Below are 21,481 nucleotides of genomic sequence, written 5' to 3'. Positions count from 1 at the left end.
CTCTGTTGGATCACGATTAGAACAAACTGTTCATGCCAAGTCACTTTAGTGTTGACTCTGTGTGACCCCATGGACTGCAGCCCACCAGGCTCCTCTGTCCATGGAATTCTCCAGGCAAGAACACTGGAGTGGGTTGCTATTTCCTTCTCCAGGAGATCTTCCCGACCCAGGGCTCGAACCAAAGGGTCCTGTGGCTCCTGCATCGCAGGCGGATTCTTTACCGCTGAGCCACTGGGGGAGTCCAGAACAAACTGTAGGAAAACCCAGAACCAATGGTGAGACTGAGGACATTGCAGCGTTCCCTGGGTTTTCGATGGTGAACACAAATCACTGCATTACGTTTAAAGGGGGCTTCACTGAGAACTGTAAGTATATGTAAAAACAGTTCTTATAATCTAGAGAAGCATAGAGAAATGACTGTCGATGAGATTACATGATATCTGAGATTTGTTTGCGAATACTGCAGTGTAAGTGGAGAATGAGGGAGGGGGCCTGGGAGAGGAGACGGATGAAGCGGGGCGCCCTTGTGCTGATGGCTGTTGAGTTTAGATGTTGGGCGGGTATGTGTGAGTTTCTCAACTTTTGTATGTTTGACAAGTTCCATTACGAAAAGTTTGATAAGTAATAGATAAACACTGCTTTGTAAAAAGTCCTTAAACATTTGGCAAAGAGGCCTCAAGGGAGTGGATTTCAGGTAATTGACTGTAAGCCCTTTGCTTCTCTTTTTTTAACAAAATATTTTTTTTAAAGTTTATTTTTAATTAGGGGCTGATTGCTTTACAGTATTTTGCTGGTCTCTGCCGTGCATCAGCATGAATCAGCCCTCCGTGTATTTATGTCCCCTCCCTCCTGATGAAAGTCCTTTTCATTGGATCCCACCCCTCATGGTTTTTCTTCCCAGTGGAGGACAGAGTTTTAGGGAAAGGATGTTGTTCAGAGGTCTATCTACTCTCTGTTTTTCTGACCTATGTTCAAGGACCCAGCTATAATTTCTGCGGCCTGCCAAGTGTTCAGAGGTGTGACCTCAGGTCACCTCTGCTCTCCCAGACTGGCTCCTGCCGTGTGGTCTCCTGCTGGGCCGATCCCAGCAGGTGGTTCCAGCCGAACGCCAGGCAGGGTGTCATCTGCCCCCTGGCATTGCTGGGGCCACAGAAGCTGATGTTCCCAGCCACAGGGTCTGGCTGGACATCTTCAAGCTTAAATTTAAAAAAATACTTCTACTTATTTATTTGGCTGCACTGGGGCTGGGGATCTTCAATCTTAGTTGTGGCATTTGAGATCTTAATTCCCCAACTAGGGATTGAACCTGTGCCCTGTGCTTTGGGAGCGTGGAGTCTTACCACTGGAAAGTCCCTTAGTTTTTTTTTTCAATCTTCTAAGTGGAATTACTCTCCCAGTTTGGATGGACAGGGAGGCCTGGCGTGCTGCGATTCATGGGGTTGCAAAGAGTTGGACACGACTGAGTGACTGAACTGAACTGAACTGAATTCAAAGATTTCCTTTGTTCTGGTTAGAAGATGAATGAGTCGTGGGGATGAGGCGGATGACACATGACTGTAGGGAACCCTGCCCTGTGGAATATTTGCAAGTTGTTAGGAGAGAAGACTCTCAAAGTTCTCATTACAAGGAAAAAACCATTTGTTTTTCTTCTCTCTTTTCTTACTTGTATCTATAAGAGATATTGTGGTCATCATTTCACAGAACACGTTTGTCCAGTCCTTACGCTGCCCGCCTTAGACTTCCACAGGGGTGCGTTGTCAGTGATATCTCAGTAAAACAAGAAAAATACAGAACAGAAAACGAAGCTTTTCCTTTGCATCCTCTGTTGAACTGAGACCGCAGCCCCGCCCGCTCAAACACTCCTTTTTTTTTTTCCTCTTAATTTTGGCTGCACTGGGTCTCTGCTTGCAGCGTTCCCCATCAGGGATCCAACCGAGTCCCACTGGCCCACCAGGGCAGCCCCCCCGCCCCCGCCCACCACAGACACTCCTAGGGAGTCGTGGGCCGGCCCCAGAGTGACCGTGTTGGGGTCTCAGGACCAAGGAGGAGCCCTGAGGAGGTTCATCATGCTCAGCGGTAAGGAACCATTTGACGCCGGCCGCCAAGTCAGCTGCATCTTCCCGGCTCTGGGCTTGGCGGAGGGCGAGGCAAAACTGAAGGCAGTGCTCTTGCCAGGGCTTGCGGGCGGGTGCCTGGGCGGGCACGTCCCCGCCGCTAGTGCTGCACCCTGGGCCCCTGGCAGCCTCACCTGGCGGCCAGTCCCACCTGGACTCACCCGGGCTGGCACTCGGCTCCTCAGCCCGTCTTCCCCGCCGCACCGCGTCCCCAGCCAGGCAGCCCGGGGGACCCTGTTCCGACCCCACGCTGGCGCAGGAGAGGCCGTCTCACCCTCGCCCTCCTCGTCCTGCTGTTTGCGTGGGGCTAACCCGCCCCCGCCTTATGCTCTCTCTGGCAGAACCTTCCAGAACCGCGAGTCTTGCGCGCTACTCTCCCGGGGCCGCTGGAAGGGTCCGCTCCTCAGTGGGGCCGCCCTTGACCTTCCGTAACCCACAGCCGCTTGCCTGCCCACTCCTGGTCCCCTCCGGGTTCGTTCTCTCCCTGACTCGCCCCCTGGGATCTTCCCACCCTCTCCCCCGCCCACAGCACGGGGGTGCCAGGCGGGCAGTGGGTTCCATGTTTCATTCACTGCTGAAGCACAGCTCCCGGATCGAGACTGTCCCTCGTTCCACGTCCCCCGATGGGTGATGTCGGATCATTTTGGACACACGTGGGCAGCTGGTGCCCCGGGAGCTCCCGCGTGACTCGCAGCTGCAGCCTGCGCCCCCTCCGCCCGCGTTCCGACCTGCCGGACGAAACCACAGAGCTCTGCAACCAGAGATCACACCCCCCGGGCCTTTGTCTTTCTTGGCCTCAGCTCATCCGAAGCTTTGTCTTTGGAAAACCAACAGAGCCCTCTGCCAGATAGGGCCGCCGGCTGTCTTGTTGTTTCAGCTGTTTGCGAGGCCCTCTCGTGGCCGCTTGGCCGGGGCCCCTCGGGGAGCCAGGCTCAGGTGACGGGCCTCCCGCCGGCGTGTGGACTGAAAGCTCGTCTTCAGGTGGCCTCCTCCGCCGGCTCTCAGCGCTCCCGGCCACAGACTGCATCGTTCCCTTGTCATGAGCACCTTTCCCCATCAGCCCGCCCGGAACCAAAGAGCACCAGGCCTTAGCAGGTCCAGTGCCCTGCTTCCCCGGGGCTCGCGGAGAAGAGCACAGGCCCTCGCAAAACGGATCAGCAGCTAGAGTTCCCTCTCCTGCAGCCTGAGGACACAGGCAGGGTTCTTGCTCTCCCCAGCAAGATCTATCCCAGATGGCCTTTTTTTTTTTGGCCCTGCCGTGAGGCTTTCGGGATCTTAGTTCCCTGACCAGGGATCTTACCTGTACCTCTGTGTTGGGAGGGCAGACTCTAAACCACTGGACCATCAGGGAGCTCTGCTTGGACGGAACAGATGGGCCTTCCTTGCAGCGGTTTGTTGAGTAGGGTGGTCGGGTAACTTCCAACTCAGTGGAAGGAGGGGTGAAGGCTTTATTTGCCAGAGACCCCCTTTCTTTTTTTGCCTTTTTTTGGCCACACCGAGCAGCACGTGGGATCTTTGCTCTTTGACCAGGGACTGAACTCGGGCCCCTTGTGTTGAAAGCGTCAAGTCTTAACTGCTGGGCCACCAGGGAAGTCTCGCCCCCTGTCTTCCTGAGCCCCCAGGAGTGTTCCTTGCCTGTGACCACACCCCCTTCTGAGCTGGGAAATGTGATATATAAGGAAAATTGGGGAAGGTGACCTCAGCTAAGACTCTGAGCTCAAAGTCTCAGCCTGAATATTTATTTTTACATTTTTATGTCTTATTATTATTTTTCGGCCTTGCCACGCACATTGTGGGGCTTCCCTGGTGGCTCAGATGGTGAAGAGTCTGATTGCAATGCAGGAGACCTGGGTTCCAGCCCTGGGTCAGGAGGAGGGCCTGGCAACCCACTCCAGTGTCCTTGCCTGGAGAATCCCATGGACGGAGGAGCCTGGTGGGCTACAGTTCATGGGGTCACAGAGAGTCAGACACGACTGAGCGACCAACACACATGCAGCCTGTAGGGTCTTCGCGCTCACCGACCAGGGTGGAACCCGTGCTCCCTGCATTGGAAGCGCAGAGTCCCAAGCACTGGGCCACCAGAGAGGTACCTCAGCTTGGATATTTAAAAAAGCACGAACAACCCAGCTTTACTGAGGTACAACTGGCAAATGAAAACCGTATTACTTGCCTGTTGTTCAGTCACCGAGTCATGTCCGACGCTCTGCTACCCCGTGGACTGCAGCACACCAGGCTTCTCCGTCCCTCACCACCTCCCGGAGTTTGTCCAAGTCCGTGTCCATCGTCATGAACTGTATTTGTTGTCTGTATTGTTTTGATACATACATACATTATAAAATGACGACCGTAGTCAAGCTAATCAACACATCCGTCATCTCATACGGTCACCTTTAAAACTGTTTTGGTGGTAGAGACACTGAAGGTCTGCTGTTAGTGAATCTGAAGTTTGCGGTGCAGTTTCGTGAACTCTGCTCGGTGTGCTGCACATTAGACGCTCAGAAGTTGATTGCATATAACTGAAGGTTTGTACTTTGACAAGCTCCCTTCCCCCGCCCCCGGCCCCTGGCAGCCACCACCCCCTCTGCTCTGTGTGTTCTGCTTTGTTAGATTCCCCATAGAAGTGAGATCACTATGTGAGATCAGGAGATACTTGTCTTTCTGTGCCTGGCTCTTTTCATTTCGCAGAATATCCTCCAGGTTCATCCAGGTTGCTATAAATGCAGAAGAATTTCCTTCTTAGGGTCCACTCATTCCATTATGTGTGTGTGTGTGATACAGACGGCACATTTTCTCTACCTGTTCACCCGTCACTGGATACTCGGGCTGTTGTGAATAATGCTGTAGTAAAGGTGGGTGTGGGCTTCCCTGGTGGCTCAGAGGTTAAAGTGTCTGCCTGCAATGTGGGAGACCCAGGTTCGATCCCTGGGTCGGGAAGATCCCCTGGAGAAGGAAATGGCAACCCACTCCAGTACTCTTGCCTGGAGAATCCCATGGAGGGAGGAGCCTGGTAGGCTACAGTCCCTGGGGTTGCAAAGAGTCGAACATGACTGAGCGACTTCACTTCACCATGTTCACTTCAAAGGCGGGTGTGCAGGTATTTCTTCAAGATCTCAATCTCATCTTCTCTGGATATACCCTGAGAAGTGGGATTGTGGGATTGTCTGGTCGTTCTATTTTTAATGTTCTGAGGAGCCTCCATACTGTTTTCCATAATGTCAGCCTGGATCTTAATCAAGGTTCGTGGCTTGGAGTCCGTTCTTTGAAAGTCTGACTTGCTTTTTCCCTTTAGTTAAAAACAATAAGTGGGGGAAAGTATTAAATGTCTCCCTGGAGGCGTGGGTGTGGAGGAGAAGGATGGTGTACTGGCTAAATTAGCTTATTTCCATTCTATAAAAATTGTAAGGACTAATGACCCTTTTTGAAAAACCTCAGAGGAATGTTTTATCATAGAATTCTTAAGAAAGACAATCTGTTTACTTCTGTTCCCACCTTAATTTTAACTTCCTTCTTCAGTGGTTTTCCCCCACTCCCTGGGAGGTTTCGTGTTGGGTCATTCTGAAATGGATTATGGATGAAGAACTGGAGCGCTCTAGGGTTCCAAGCTAAGTGACTTTAAGAAGAAAAGCTTCCTCTGACTGTTGCTCATGGTCCGAAGCCAGTACCGTGAGACAAGTCAACAAGTGTTTGTAGGGCGCTCCCTGTGCAGAGGCTTTTTCTTCTAGAAAGGGAGAAGTCTTTGGGGCCTCAAGGTCAACAAAGACCAGTTGAATCTAATTGAGTCTGAAATATTAACTTTCCTTTTGGAAAAAGGAGGAATTTGCATTTCTGAACAATTGATTCATTGCCCTCCAGATGACCATGATTGTTGACTTGGAATTCCTTTTATTTTGATGAAGTGCATATCTGCCTCTCCTGAGTTTATCTGGATCTTCCAGAACTTACATACCTCCAGCCACTCCCATCCAGCCGGTTGGCCGTTGGGTTGGCTGGCTGGATCTGTGGGCTGTTCATTCCTTCCTCAAAGGCAGGGATACAGATGGCATCTCTCAAAACCCCAGCCCTAGTGTGTGCTGTGCTGAGTTGCTTCAGTTGTATCTGACTGTCTGTGACCCCATGGACTGTAGCCCGCCAGGCTCCTCTGTCTATGGGGATTCTCCAGGCAAGAACACTGGCGTGGGTTGCCCCACCCTCCTCCAGGGGACCTTCCCGACCCAGGGATAGAACCCACTCTTTTACGCCTCCTGCGCTGGCAGGCGGGTTCTTTACCGCCAGCGCCACCTGGGAAGTCCCAGCCCTAGTAGCATCTTCATATATTATAATTTGGTTCTCCTTTAATAGCTTGGGTGTTCCATAGAGACTTTTAAAATCTGATCCAGAATTTCAAGTCTATGTGTCCTTACCAACCTAGTCAATTTAGGGCTTTTAGGTGAACTAGGGGTAATATGGTTTTATTCTGTGTTTCCATTTGCAGCCTGCAGTTGAAAGCATAACCTTCCATTTCTGTCTTTCAAAACTCAACCTGATTCATTGCTTTTGTGTTTTTCCACGGAAGCTGAATCATCTCTAGTTATGCTAATCACCTCCAGTTAGGTTTATTTTCTTTTAGGACCAGAATCTTAATTTTTTGTTTGTTTGTTAGTGGCTTCCCTGGTGGCTCAGATGGTAAAGAATCCGCTTGCAGTGCAGGAGACCTGGGTCGGGAAGATCCCCTGGAGGAGGGCATGGCAACCCACTCCAGTATTCTTGCCTGGAGAATCCCATGGACAGAGGAGCCTGGTGGGCTACAGTTCGTGGGGTAGCAAAGAATGAATGGACACGACTGAGTGACTAACATGCTTCCCTTTTTGTCTTGAATTCTTTGGTTTCTTGTGTGTTGTGACTGTGCTGGGTCTTTTGCTGCGGGTGGGCTTTCTCTAGCTGTGGGGAGCGGGGCTGCTCTCTCGCTGCGGAGTGTTGCTTCTTCCTGCAGTTCCTTCTCTTGCTGTGGAGCAGGGGCTGTAGGCTCACGGGCTTCCGTAGTTCAGCACGTGGCTCAGCGGTTGTGGCTCATGGGCACGGCTCACGGTTGTGCCCCACGTCATGTGGGATCTTCGCCGACCAGGGATCGAACCCGTGTCCCCTGCATTGGCAGCTGGATTCTTAACCACTGGACCACCAGGGAAGTCCTTGATTTTTTTTTTTTTCCCTTAATTATCTTGCTACTCAAAATGTGATCCAAAGACTACATTAGAAATATAGTTTCCAGGTACCAGCCTCACCTAATGAACCTGCATTTTAATAAACTCTCCAGTTGATTTGTATGTGCATCAAAATGTGAGAAGCACTGGTTGATTTAAGATTTTCTTTTTACAGATTACATTGTCAATATGTAAAGGGACACATTTCCATTAAGTGCTTTTTGGACATTTTTTCCTAACATTATGAAACATTTCAAATGTACAGCAAAGTGGAAAGGGTCCTACAGTAAGCTCCCTGGACTGTCCACCCAGATTCCACCATTAACTTAGTTATTTTCCTTTCCTTTCCCTCCAGTTACTTTCTATCAAGAACTTCGTACAGAGGGGCTTCCCTGGCAGGCCAGTGGTTCAGACTCTGAGCGCCCGCTGTAGGGGCCTGGGTCTCCCTGGTCTGGGTGCTGCAATCCTGCATGCTGCACAGCGCAACCAAAAAAAAAAAAAAAAAAACCATACTGCTCTTTTATTTGGGAATTCCAAATAAATGCCAGTAAATTCCACGTGGTCAGGACTCGGTGCTGGACGCGGTCAGGTGCTCCATCCCTGGTAGGAGAACTACGGTGCAGCCGAAAAACCAAAACAGCAACAAAAACCCCAAACACACAAAACTCGAACAGCACGACTGTTAGAGAGAAGCATGTCTTGGTAGTAAGGGCCTCACCCCTTCTTCTAGAATCCTTGATGGGTTTGACATGTTTGCACTTGGTTTCTCGTGAGTCAGAGAAACACGATGGGGTGGGAGTCGGGGAGCACTGGTGTTTCACAGAGTGGGGTGCTGGTTCTTGCCCCCCGATCTGGAACACGGGGCCCCAGAATATTCCCCCCTATATGGTGAGCGGGTTCAGACATCATCCCTAATGTTGATTCCAGCCCTGTAATCATCAGTCTATTGCAAATATTATTAGCATCACTAATTCTCAGGTGGAGAAACTGATGAACCCGTTCAATACTCGAATAAGAAGGAAAACATGTGTTGGCATGGGAAAGTGATTATTTCCTAAGCTACTGAGTAAAACACAGCTGCACTGGCAGTTTTAACTCTGTTTTCTTGTCAATTTCTGTTCTTTCAGGAAACCTTACAGACACACGAAGCCTTCCACCATCTGGAACTCAGAAACTCGACTGGGGAGGACTGTGGCTTCTGGACTGTCCAGGTGTTTCACAGATGTGAGCACTTGTCCCACACTTGCCAGCTGGAGCCCCGAACAGCTGCACGGCCTGTGCTCCGGCTCACACAGCCCTGAACCGAGGGGTCGTTTTCCAAGTGGCCGAGAGCAGCTGCTGACACAGCGGTCTGACGGCCACACACTGCCCGCCGCCTCCCGGAGCTGGGCTGGAGAAGGCCTCGTTTGGGGCTGGAGCCTCCTGACTCTTGAATTTTCTCCTGACTCTTGCTCCTGACTCTTGCTCGTTTCTGCAGCCCCCAACATCCCTGTAGGCATCCCCATCACTCCCCGTGTCTTCCCGGCAAACTCCCCCACCGCCTCACTCCACAGGCTTGGAATCCTCCCCGATCACCATGGCCTGGCTTTCCCTAAAGGTCTGGTTGGTGGGGCTGAGTTTCCTGGGATGTCTTTATCCTCTTGTGGATTTTAGCTTCAGTGGGGAGACAAGAGGCCAGAAACCGAATTTCGTGATCATTTTGGCGGATGACATGGGGTGGGGTGACCTGGGAGCCAACTGGGCGGGCACGAAGGACACTGCCAACCTGGACAGGATGGCTGCAGAAGGAACGAGGTGAGTGCTGGGGTGCCAGGCTGGGCCTCTTTGGATGTCCTACCCTGACTCTCTGGGGGAAGGGGGCTGTGTAAAAGCACTTAGAGAGCAATTGCTGGGTCCATGTTGATTTAATTAATTGATTGATGAATTGGTTTTTCAGCCAGTACAGCAGCATGAAGAAATCCATCCATCCATCCATCCACGCCTTCATCCATCCATCCTTTCATCTATCCATCCCTTCATCCATCCATCCATTCATCTATCCATCCATCCATTGCTTCATCTATCCATCCATCCCTCCATCCATCCATCTGTCCATCTATCTATTAATCTATCCATCCATCCATCACTTCATCTGTCCATCCATCCATCCATCCATCCATCCATCTATCCATTCATCCATCCATCTATTCTTTCATCTATCCACCCCTTCATCCATCCATCCATCTATCCACCCATCCATTCATCTATCCATTCATCTACCCCTTAATTCATCCATCCATCTATCTATCCATTCATCTATCCATCCATCCATTGCTTCATCTGTCCATCCATCCATCCCTTCATCCATCTATCCATCCATCTATTCATCTATCCATCCATCCTTCCCTTCATCTATCCATCCATCCTTTCATCCATCCATCCATCTGTCCATCTATCCATTCATCCATCCATCCCTTTCATCTATCCATCCCTTCATCCATCTATCCATCTATCCATCCATCCATCCATCTATCCATTCATCTATCCAACCATCTATCGCTTCATCTGTCCATCCATCCATCCCTTCATCTGTCCATCCATCCATCCCTTCATCCATCCATCCATCTCTTCATCCATCCATCCATCCATCTATCCATTCATCCATCCATTCCTTCATCCATCTATGCATACATCTATCCAATAACACTTTTTTTTTTTTTTTTGGCTGTGCTCCTCAACTTGTTGTGATCTTAGTTCCCTGACCAGAGATCAAACTCAGGGCCCTAGCAGCGAGAACACTGAGCCCTAACCGCTCAGGGAATTCTGATAACACTAACTTTGTGTGTGTGTATATTAGGAAGTGGAAACACAAAGGTGAACAAGATAAAGATCCTTGCCCTTAAGGTCTCTTAGTGGAGACAGGTTGAAAGGAAAGTACAGATTACAATCTAGTCCAGGAGCTTGCATCAGGAGTTTCTGGAGTCTGTGGGGGAGGGTGTGGACCCCAGCCTGGAAGTTTAAGGGAGAAGGTGACCTTTGGAGAGTGGCTGAAAGTCAGTGGGGCACACAAAGGTCAAAGGACTTAACTGTGAGCTGACAGGATTTATGGCCCATTTATGGCGCACTGAACTCTGAAGGCGGCAGAGAGGAAGAGGGGTGTGTATCTGAACCAGTCCAATGGTTTATAAATTTTTTGCTCCAATGCAGCTTTCCTCTCTTTGAAAGTGAGACTGAGAAAAAGTGTCAGGCTTCCAGACTTTGGGTTTTCCTTATTGGGTGGATGTTGCTCTGACTGGCCAGATCCCATCTGTCAAGGTTAAATTCCTCTGGTGGGGAATCACCCCCGCCGGCTTGTTGGGACAGCACACGGGCTTCTCTGGAGTTTCACCCACGAGCATCCTCACGCTTAGAGCTTTCCCCTGAGATAGGGACCCTGCGGTCCCTGCATCTGATGTCGCTCACTCTCATCCATCCGCCTCCCCTTGGCCAAGAGGAAGTTTCTAGAAACGTCTCCCTGTTTCCAACCTTTCAAAGGCGTTTGGTAACCCTAAGGATAAAATCTGAACTCAAAGGAGCAGCGAACAAGCCCAGCCCATCCCCTGCCCTGACCCTCCACAGGGCCCCTCCTGCCCTGGGCCTCGCAGCGCCCCTCCTGTCTGGACCAGCCGTGGTACCCTCTGTGCCCTCAGCTGTTTTCTCCCTCTGTTTAATCCTCATCTGTGTAATTAGTTGTTTCGTTGTTGTTCAGTTGCTCGTCTTGTCCAACTCTTTTTTAAATATAACTTTTATTTTGTATTAGAGTATGGTTGATTTACAATGCGATAGTTTCAGGTAAATAGCAAAGTGATTCAGTTATACATGCACGTATATCCATTCTTTTCCAGATTCTTTTCCCATACAGGTTACTACAGAGTATTGAGCAGAATTCCCTGTGCTGTACAGTAGGTCCTTGTTGGTTATCCATTTTATAGATAATGATTAGTTTTTGGTACACTTTCCACTTGTTTGTTGTTATTCAGTCCCTAAGTTGTGTCCGACTCTGCGACCCCATGAACTGCAGCACACCAGGCTTCCCTGTCCTTTACTATCTCCTGGAGTTTGCTCAAACTCATGTCCATTGAGTCGCAGATGCCATCCAACCATCTCGTCCTCTGTCGTCCCCCTCTCCTCCTGCCTTCAGTCTTTCCCCGCACCAGAGTCTTTTCCAGTGAGTTGGCTCTTCACATCAGGCGGCCAGAGTATCTGAGCTTCAGTTTCAGCATCTGTCCTTCCAATGAATATTAGGGGTTGATCTCCTTTGGGATTGGCTGGTTGGATCTCCTTGCAGTCCAAGGGACTCTCAAGAGTCTTGTCCAGCCCCACAGTTCTTCAGTGCTCAGCCTTCTGCATGGTCCAACTTTATGGTTCAGTCCACTTTCCTCTACTGTTGAACCAGTCTCCACTCACCACCTGGTTCCCGGTTCCCGGTGAGGCCCTCGGGATGCTCACTTGGCTGTCTCCGGTGCGCCCTGTCATCACCTCTGCTGCTCTTCATGGCAACTGCCTAACCAGCTGACCACCTGTGTTGGGTTCAAAACACCAGCCCCAAATTCACGTCTGCCCAGAGCCTCAGAATGTGACCAAATTTGGAAATAGGGTCTTTGCGGATGTCATTAGTTAAGGATCTCTGTGATGTCTTACTTGATTTAGAGTGGCCCTCAACCCAACCACTGCTGTCCTTACAGGAAGAGGAAAGGATGCAGAAGAGAAGGTGAAATGAAGATGGAGGCAGAGGATGGAGTGATCCACCCACAAGGGTTGCCAGGCAACCATCAGAAACCAGGGGGGAGGCCTGGGATGGGCTCTGCTGATGAAGCTGCAGAGGGAATCGACCCTGCGCCACCTCGATTTCAGGCTTCTTGCCTCCCACACTGAATCAGTTTCTGTAATTGCAGGCCCCCCGGTCTGTGGTCATCTGTTGCAGCAGCCACAGGAGACTGTACAGCGCCCTTCTAGCTCTGGGCGTCAGGAGGAGAAAGGCCTCGTCTGTCCTCCTACGCTTGTACTGCTGCACCGAGCCTGGCGCCTAGGAGACAGTTCCTAAATATTTGTTCATCAATAATTGGGCTTCAGGAGTTCCAGGTGCTTTGGAATGTCACCCCAGATTTTTCATGTCAGATTTTTTTCTTTTTCTCCCCGGGGAGAGAGTTAATCCCTAGCATTGACCAGAGCCTCAACGGGAACTGGGTTGCCTAATGCTCAAGGACTTCTGCTTTCCATGTCGAGTGGGTTTGTGGAGAAGTATGTGGCCCCTTGTTTAAACCGAGATTTGTGAGGCCCTGGGCTCTGCTCGCGAGCCGTCCCCACCTGCGTGCTCAGCCCCAGCGGAAAGGGCCTCTCGGGGACCAAAGGCCCGTGCGCCTGGGGGCTCTCCTCCCTTCCTCCTGGTGTCGCAGCCCCGTGGCAGGGCCCTCGGACCGGTGTCGACAGCTTTTCACTCTGCACTTTGTTGACAGGAAAGCGCGCTTCCTGTGAGGCCAGGGCTGATTCACTGCGGGCTTTTCCCTGCCTGCCTGCTCGCCGCTGGTGGGGAACCGTGACTCTCAGAAAGAACACTTATTGCCAAACAGGGGCCAAGGGGGACTTGAGAAACTCTCTCTTCTGTTATCTCCCTTTCTTTCGTGCGCTCGTTTCCTAGGATTGTGGCAACCAGTTACTTTTAGACGAGGTGGCTTCCATGAGAAAGGGTGAAATATCAGGGCCCCCTGGAGGGTCAGTGGTTAAGACCCCTCACTCCCACTGCACGGGGCTAGAGTTTGATCCCGGTCATGGAACCAAGATGCCACAGGCCGAGGGGCGTGGCCAGAAGTAAAGGAACACGTGAAAGGGTGAGATGATGGCATCTCACCGGGCAACGGGGATGGACTCAGACACGATCATACCAGTGAAGTGAGGCAGAGAGAGACAGATGCCACGCGATATCACTTACCCGTGGGATCTGAAAAAACGGTACTGTGAGCTTGTTTACAGAACAGAAACAGATTCACAGATGTAGAAAACAGATTTAGGGTCGCCAAAGGGGAAAGGTGAGGAGGGATGAACTAGGAGTTTGGGACTGGCAGATACACAGCATTGCATGTAAAACAGGTAAATGAGAAGGACCCGCCGTGCAGCACAGAGGATCGCGTTTAGAATCTTGTAATAACCTATAATGGGGAAGAATCTGAAAAAGAGTACCTAAAAGGAAGGGAAGGAATGGAGTTTGGGCACGTAAGCTAGGATATGTAGAATGGATAAACAATAGGACCTGACTGTGGACACACGGAGCCACCTTCAATATCCTGTGTGACAGACCGCAGTGGAAAAGAACACGAAAAGAATCAGTGTGTGTAACTGAGTCGCTTTGTTGACAGCAGAAATTAACAGAACGTTGTAAATCAACTACACGTCAGTAAAATTTACCAAAAAAGATATATATATATATAAAATGGTGGCTCAGCTGGTAAAGAATCCGCCTGCAATGCAGGAGACCTGGGTTCGATCCCTGGGTTGGGAAGATCCCCTGGAGAAGGGCATGGCTGCCCACCCCAGGATTCTTGCCTGGAGAATCCCCATGGACAGAGGAGCCTGGCGGGCTACAGTCCCTGGGGTCTCAAAGAGTCAGACATGGCTAAGTGACTAAGTGCACAGCACGCAATGTAAATGTATGGACTTCGCTGGTGGCTCAGTGGTGAAGAATCTGCATGCCAATGCAGGAGACTCGGGTTCAGTCCCTGGATAGGGAAGATCCCCTGGTGAAAGGAATGGCCACCTACTCGAGCATTCTTGCCTGGGAAGTCCCATGGACAGAGGAGCCTGGTGGGCTACAGTTCATGGGGTCGCAAGGAATCAGACAGAACTTAGCGACTGAACAGCAGCAACAATTGGAGACACGCTCGCTGTGGTTTTTGTTGTTAGAAACAGTACACGTTTGAATTGTCCGTATGAACTGGCTCCTCTGCATGTCGAGAAGTCCAAGAGAGAACTGTGGAGGAGAGCGGACCCGGGGCAGTCCCCAGGGAATCCGTGGACCGTGCATGCCGGACCAGCACCTGCCGTAACAGTCAGTAACCCGTCCCGAGTGCTGCCAGGCCCCCGGCATTGCCCCCTTCGGCTCTTGCCACCACCCGAGGCTGCACTTCTTCCACAGGTGAGGGACTCAAGGTCACATAACTGGCACAGAGTTAGTGAGTGGCGGAATCAACATCCTCCCGTCGAGAGCCTTCTCGTTAAGGGCTGGGTGGGAGAGGGGAGTTTGCCAAGAGTGTCCTTCAAGGCCTGGGCCGGCGTTGCCAGGAAGAGGGAAGGCAGCTGTTGAAGGGGGTGGGGATTGGAATCTCAGTAGTTTTCCTCCGTTTGAAGCTGGCAAAGGATTTGTGTGCTGCGCAGGTGGAAGGGGCGGCTGAGAGATGTGGTTTAGTCGTCAACCATTGTTTTCTGGTTTGGTTTTCTTTTTGGCCTCACTTTGAGGCTTGGACTCTTAGTTCCCCAGCCAAGGATGGAACTCCTCCGGTGCGAGCCTGGAGTCCTAACCACTTGACTACCTGGGAGGCCCCCATTCACTTCTTTTTCAATCTGACTATGGTCCGTACAGTTCCCCTGCTTCCCTGATTAGCAGCTATTTGAATCTGACCTTCAGAGCTTAGGGGCTTCCCTGGTAGCTCAGACGGTAAAGAATTTGCCTGCAATGCAGGAGACCCGGGTTCAATCCCCGTGTTGGGACGATCCCCTGGAGAAGGGAATGGGTACCCACTCCAGCTTCTTCCCTGGAGAATCCCATGGACAGAGGAGCCTGGTGAGCTGTAGTCCATGGGGTCGCAGAGTCGGACACGACTGGGGACTAACAGGGACACGTTCGGAACTCAGGGAAGGTCATAGGGGCTGAGTGAAGCCTATTTTCTACTAACAAGAAATGGCGGACGTGGAAAGGCTTTCGTGCCTGGGAGGCCCCACAGGGCCCTGCTCGGTTTCGTAATTCACCTACAAGACTTGTTATTTCTTGGTGCACAGGCAGTGATTAGCCATTTCTGTCCATAGCCAAATATCATTTTCGTGGTCGTCCGTCGCCATGCGAGGTACGGCATGATCAGTGACTGTATTCACACTGTACATTTCATTCCCACGACGCATTTGTGTTGAAACTGGGAGTATGTCCCTGTTAGTCTTCCTCACCTACTTCCCTCACTCCTTCTCCCCTCGGGCAACAGCATGTTTGTTCTCTATTTTGTTGTCTCGGTTCATTTGCTTTCTGTTTTGCAATCCACATATAAGTGAAATCACACAGCAGTGGTCTTTTTCTGTCTGACTTACTTCACCAAGCATAATATCCATCCGTGTAGCTGCAGATGGTACGCGTTCATGCTTTTTTGCGGCTGTGTAATAGTCCTCTGTGTGCACATACCGCATCTTCTTTGGTCTATCAGGGGACACTCGGGTTGCTTCCCTGTCCTGATGGTTGTAAATAATGCTGCAATGAGCTAGGGGTTTAGGTGACAGTACCTCTTAAATATGTTTGCTTCTTTAAGTTAACTCGTAATCTATTAACTATGCACAGTTGAGTTCTCTTCTTCCCTGTTTTGTGCCTTCTCTGCCCTTAATTTAATTTTGAGGCAAGTCCCTGCTGCTCTGAGAGTTCTAGGCAGTGACTAAGAATCTGAGATCAGCGGTCACCCCTGCAAGGTCAGAGGCCCCCAGGAGCTTGGGGCTGTTTCTAAAAACGGCCCTGGTGAGGAATGAATTGAGCTGTCAGTTTGAAACAGGAGAGAAGGGGGCAGGGCACGACGTTTCAAAGAACGACACAGCCCGACACAGCCCGAGGACAGGACATCAGCTGATCAGAACCAAATGGGCCCAAGATGGCAGACCAGTTGGCTTCCGCTAGCTCTTGTGCCTCAGTATATACTCACTGTAACGCAAGTGAGCTGAATGACACACCCACAGGCGCCATGATAGTTACAAAGCTAACCACAAAAGGTCAGCAAGTGGGTGGTGGCCCAGTTCCTGGAAATCCCCACCCCTTCCCCAAAATAGCTGGCATGTTCCTCCTACTGATTAGCCTGTGAAATTACCCACCTCTATAAATACGACAACCCCCATCCCCTGGAGCCATACTCACCTTCTCCAGGGCCCTCACTCTGTCTGTGGGGTGTGTTTCTCTCTAAATACACCCACTTCTTACCTATCACTTTGTCTCTCACTGAATTCTTCCTGCCATGAGACATCAAGAACCTGAACTTCGTTAATCCTGAGCCCAGGTGTGTTCAAGTCCCAAGCTCGGTCCTGGCCAGTGGGTTCAAGTTTCAGTCTGAGGTACACGGTTTCAAGTTCAGTCCAAAGCCAGGTGTGACTTCTCTTTCCAGAACTGACTTTTTGCAAAAATGCACATGCTCTGCCACCTCTCAGGGCTTTCTCAGCCATTCTGCTGCTTTGGGGATTTTGTAGGACGTGGAGAGGTTCTGAAAACTGCAGGAGAGTGGTCTGATAGACGCCCGAGAGCGAGGGCAGGAAGAACTTTGTGAAGGAGACTTATATCAGCCAGAGAAAGACCCTCCCCTACCAGGGCATCCCCTTCCAGCCTTCTCCACTCTGCCCCTGACCTTATAACTCGGTAATCCAGGTTCTGGGTGGAGGACCCTCCTCAGGGAGAAATCCTCTCCTCCTGTGCACTTCACCTTTAACTCTGAGCTGTTTGCCCTGGGACGTCCCATTCTGTCTTCTCTTTGTAAATCCTCAGCATTGCGGGACAGGGGAGGTTACCTCTTTGTCCTTGAGGCAGTGCGTCAAACAGGCATAAACAACATGTGATGCCTACCTGGCCACTGGGACAACGTGAAGACTGGTTTTATCCTTGTGTAGCAGCGGGGACATGCAGGAACACGCGGATCTTGGTGACAGCCAGTCTCAGAGAAGAGGAACTGAACTGTTCACCAGCCAGCACAGTGGCTACCATTCCGTTCTGCTTTTAAGTCTCCCAGCTGTAGCCGTTCAACAATGAATCTCTACTGAGGACCCATCATGAGTCACACTGGGAGGCTCCGGCCAGCTCTGCCCTTAAGACAGTTTTACAGTCTGGTGGAAAATCGAGACAGGAAAGGCAGCCTTTAGGATGCAGAAGGAAGAACAGGGACTCCAGAAGCATCTCCCACCCCTGAGGCTCTTATCACCTGAGTTGGATGTAATCGGCTTGACATTCTGGGGAAACAGAATTAGCATATCACTGCAGATGGTGATTGCAGCCATGAAATTAAAAGACGCTTACTCTTTGGAACGAAAGTTATGACCAACTTAGATGGCTATTCAAAAGCAGAGACATTACTTTGCCAACAAAGGTCCTTCTAGTCAAGGCTATGGTTTTTCCTGTGATCATGTATGGATGTGAGAGTTGGACTGTGAAGAAGGCTGAGTGCCTAAGAATCGATGCTTTTGAACTGTGGTGTTAGAGAAGACTCTTGAGAGTCCCTTGGACTGCAAGGAGATCCAACCAGTCCATTCTGAAGGAGATCAGCCCTGGGATTTCTTTGGAAGGAATGATGCTAAAGCTGAAACTCCAGTACTTTGGCCACCTCACGTGAAGACCTGACTCATTGGAAAAGACTCTGATGCTGGGAGGGATTGGGGGCAGGAGGAGAAGGGGACGACAGAGGATGACATGGTTGGATGGCATCACTGACTCTATGGACATGAGTCTGAGTGAACTCCGGGAGTTAGTGATGGACAGGGAGGCCTGGCGTGCTGCGATTCATGGGGTCGCAAAGAGTCGGACACGACTGAGCGACTGAACTGAACTGAATACATCTCACAGGCACAAATGAGAAAGGTCACGCTGGGCTTCCCATCTTTCGAACAATAAGGCCCAGGGTGAGAAGCGCATGAAGGATACAGCTGTGGGACCACAGGAAACAAAGGCCGCTTCTCCAGAGGGAAGCTGGGAGGGACTCCCTGGAGCTTATTGGTTAGGACTGTAAAGATGAGTAGGAATTAGCTAGCAAGGGGAGAAAAGAAGTTGGAGGTGGCGGGAGAAGCACGAGCGGAGATCCGGCATTGAAAGATGCCCCTTCTCTCTACGAATATCCAAACAGGCCCTCCCCTGCCCCGGCCCCAGAGCCACTGTCCTCGGTGCTGAGGATCCATCCAGATGATGCGCAGCCGCGCTCTGCTGGTCTGGCTGGCAATCTCATGGTTGAGGACGGCTGCATAGTGAGTGTGAAGGTTGGATGGAGGACCTGTGGATGGAGCAGCTGCTGCAGGGCCCCCCTTCAGATGTTTGAGGGCTCTGAGAACTGAAGTAACCCACGATGTTTGGGATGGACCATTCCAGCTCACCGGCGTGGCACACACTGGTGGCTGGAAGGGCAGGGGCTGTGCCTCCAGGATGGCTCAACCTGTGGTGGTGGCGGCTGGCAGAAGTGCCCATCTAGGAAGCCCTGAGATGCTTGTGTGCCCATCTTTTTTTTTTTTTTTTTTAATTTTTGAAGCTTCAGAAGTTATTTCTATCAACTGTAGAAATGTATGTTTTGCTGTTATCTGACAACTGCAATCCCAAAGAAAGGCAATCAAAGAATGCTCAAACTGCCACACAGTTGCACTCATCTCACATGCTAGTAAAGTAATGCTCAAAATTCTCCAAGCCAGGCTTCAGCAATACGTGAACCGTGAACTTCCAGATGTTCAAGCTGGTTTTAGAAAAGGCAGAGGAACCAGAGATCAAATTCCCAACATCCGCTGGATCATCAAAAAAGCAAGAGAGTTCCAGAAAAACATCTATTTGTGCTTTATTGACTATGCCAAAGCCTTTGACTGTGTGGATCACAATCAACTGTGGAAAATTCTGAAAGAGATGGGAATATCAGACCACCTGACCTGCCTCTTGAGAAATCTGTATGCAGGTCAGGAAGCAACAGTTAGAACTGGACATGGAACAACAGACTGGTTCCAAATAGGAAAAGGAGTATGTCAAGGCTGTATATTGTCACCCTACTTATTTAACTTATATGCAGAGTACATCATGAGAAACGCTCTGCTGGAGGAAGCCCAAGCTGGAATCAAGATTGCCGGGAGAAATATCAATAACCTCAGATATGCAGATGACACCACCCTTATGGTAGAAAGTGAAGAACTAAAGAGCCTCTTAATGAAAGTGAAAGAGGAGAGTGAAAAAGTTGGCTTACAGCTCAACATTCAGAAAATGAAGATCATGGCATCCGGTCCCACCACTTCATGGGAAATAGATGGGGAAACAGTGGAAACAGTGTCAGACTTTATTTTTCCGGGCTCCAAAATCACTGCAGATGGTGACTGCAGCCATGAAATTAAAAGATGCTTACTCCTTGGAAGGAAAGTTATGATCAACCTAGATAGCATATTCAAAAGCAGAGACATTACTTTGCCAACAAAGATCCGTCTAGTCAAGGCTATGGTTTTTCCAGTGGTCATGTATGGATGTGAGAGTTGGACTGTGAAGAAGGCTGAGTGCCGAAGAATTGATGGTTTTGAACTGTGGTGTTGGAGAAGACTCTTGAGAGTCCCTTGGACTGCAAGGAGATCCAACCAGTCCATCCTAAAGGAGATCAGTCCTGGATGTTCATTGGAAGGACTGATGTTGAAACTGAAACTCCAATACTTTGGCCACCTGATGGGAAGAACTGACTCATTGGAAAAGACCCTGATGCTGGGAGTGATTGGGGGCAGGAGGAGAAGGGGACAACAGAGGATGAGATGGCTGGATGGCATCACTGACTCAATGGACATGGGTTTGGGTAAACTCCGGGAGTTGATGCTGGACAGGGAAGCCTGGCGTGCTGTAGTCAATGGGGTCGCAAAGAGTCAGACACGACTGAGTGACTGAACTGAACAACTGCAAAACATACATCTTTCTCAAACGTACATGGAACAGCTGCCAAGATGGGTCACGTTCAGGCCATAAGTTGTGGGCCCATCTTGTTGTCAAGTACCTGGTGGGTGAGTGTGGAAGGGAAATGGGAGACTTGCCAAGGATCATACCAAGCTCAGCTGCCAGGGACATGTTTTTGGAAAAGAATAAGAGTAGGAGTGATGGATGGATGGGTGAGTTAATGGATGGATGAGTGGATGGATGGAGGGGTGGATAATGGATGGATGGAGGGGTGGATGGATGGATGGATGGAGGGGTGGATGGATGGATGGATGGAGGGGTGGATGGATGGAGGGGTGGATGGATGGATGGATGGAGGGGTGGATGGATGGAGGGGTGGATAATGGATGCATGGAGGGGTGGATGGATGGATGGATGGAGGGGTGGATAATGGATGCATGGAGGGGTGGATGGATGGATGGATGGAGGGGTGGATGGATGGAGGGGTGGATAATGGATGCATGGAGGGGTGGATGGATGGATGGATGGAGGGGTGGATGGATGGATGGATGGAGGGGTGGATGGATGGAGGGGTGGGTGGATGGATGGATGGAGGGGTGGATGGATGGATGGATGGAGGGGTGGATGGATGGAGGGGTGGATGGATGGAGGGGTGGATGATGGATGCATGGAGGGGTGGATGGATGGACGCATGGAGGGGTGGATGGATGGAGGGGTGGAGGGGTGGATGGATGGAGGGGTGGATAATGGATGCATGGAGGGGTGGATGGATGGATGGATGGAGGGGTGGATGGATGGAGGGGTGGATAATGGATGCATGGAGGGGTGGATGGATGGATGGATGGAGGGGTGGATGGATGGATGGATAGAGGGGTGGATGGATGGAGGGGTGGATAATGGATGCATGGAGGGGTGGATGGATAGATGGATGGAGGGGTGGATGGATGGAGGGGTGGATGGATGGATGGATGGAGGGGTGGATGGATGGAGGGGTGGAGGGGTGGATGGATGGAGGGGTGGATAATGGATGCATGGAGGGGTGGATGGATGGATGGATGGAGGGGTGGATGGATGGATGGATGGAGGGGTGGATGGATGGATGGATGGAGGGGTGGATGGATGGATGGATGGAGGGGTGGATGGATGGAGGGGTGGATGGATGGATGGATGGAGGGGTGGATGGATGGATGGATGGAGGGGTGGATGGATGGATGGATGGAGGGGTGGATGGATGGATGGATGGAGGGGTGGATGGATGGAGGGGTAGATAATGGATGCATGGAGGGGTGGATGGATGGATGGATGGAGGGGTGGATGGATGGAGGGGTGGATAATGGATGCAT

At 50.8% G+C, this 21,481-nt stretch overlaps 1 protein-coding gene across 9 annotated transcripts in view; it reads left to right on the top strand.

The window, feature by feature from the left end:
- ARSG (arylsulfatase G) overlaps positions 1-21,481 on the top strand; it is a 104,248-nt gene that overhangs the window by 38,759 nt on the left and 44,008 nt on the right. For 7 of the 9 annotated variants that reach the window (XM_070774208.1, XM_070774209.1, XM_070774207.1 and 4 more), the window contains exon 2: positions 8,419-9,085. In XM_070774208.1, the coding sequence (XP_070630309.1) occupies positions 8,868-9,085 (218 nt within the window). In that variant the 5' untranslated portion in view covers positions 8,419-8,867. Of the gene's footprint in view, positions 1-33; positions 366-1,916; positions 2,077-8,418; positions 9,086-21,481 lie in introns of those variants that run through there. The other 2 variants (XM_070774204.1, XM_070774206.1) reach the window with 2 other exon arrangements.

This window comes from Bos indicus, chromosome 19, assembly GCF_029378745.1.
Source record: "Bos indicus isolate NIAB-ARS_2022 breed Sahiwal x Tharparkar chromosome 19, NIAB-ARS_B.indTharparkar_mat_pri_1.0, whole genome shotgun sequence".
Lineage (NCBI taxonomy): Eukaryota > Metazoa > Chordata > Mammalia > Artiodactyla > Bovidae > Bos > Bos indicus.
Note: the sequence above shows the minus strand (reverse complement) of the source record. Positions and strands in the feature narration are given on the sequence as shown.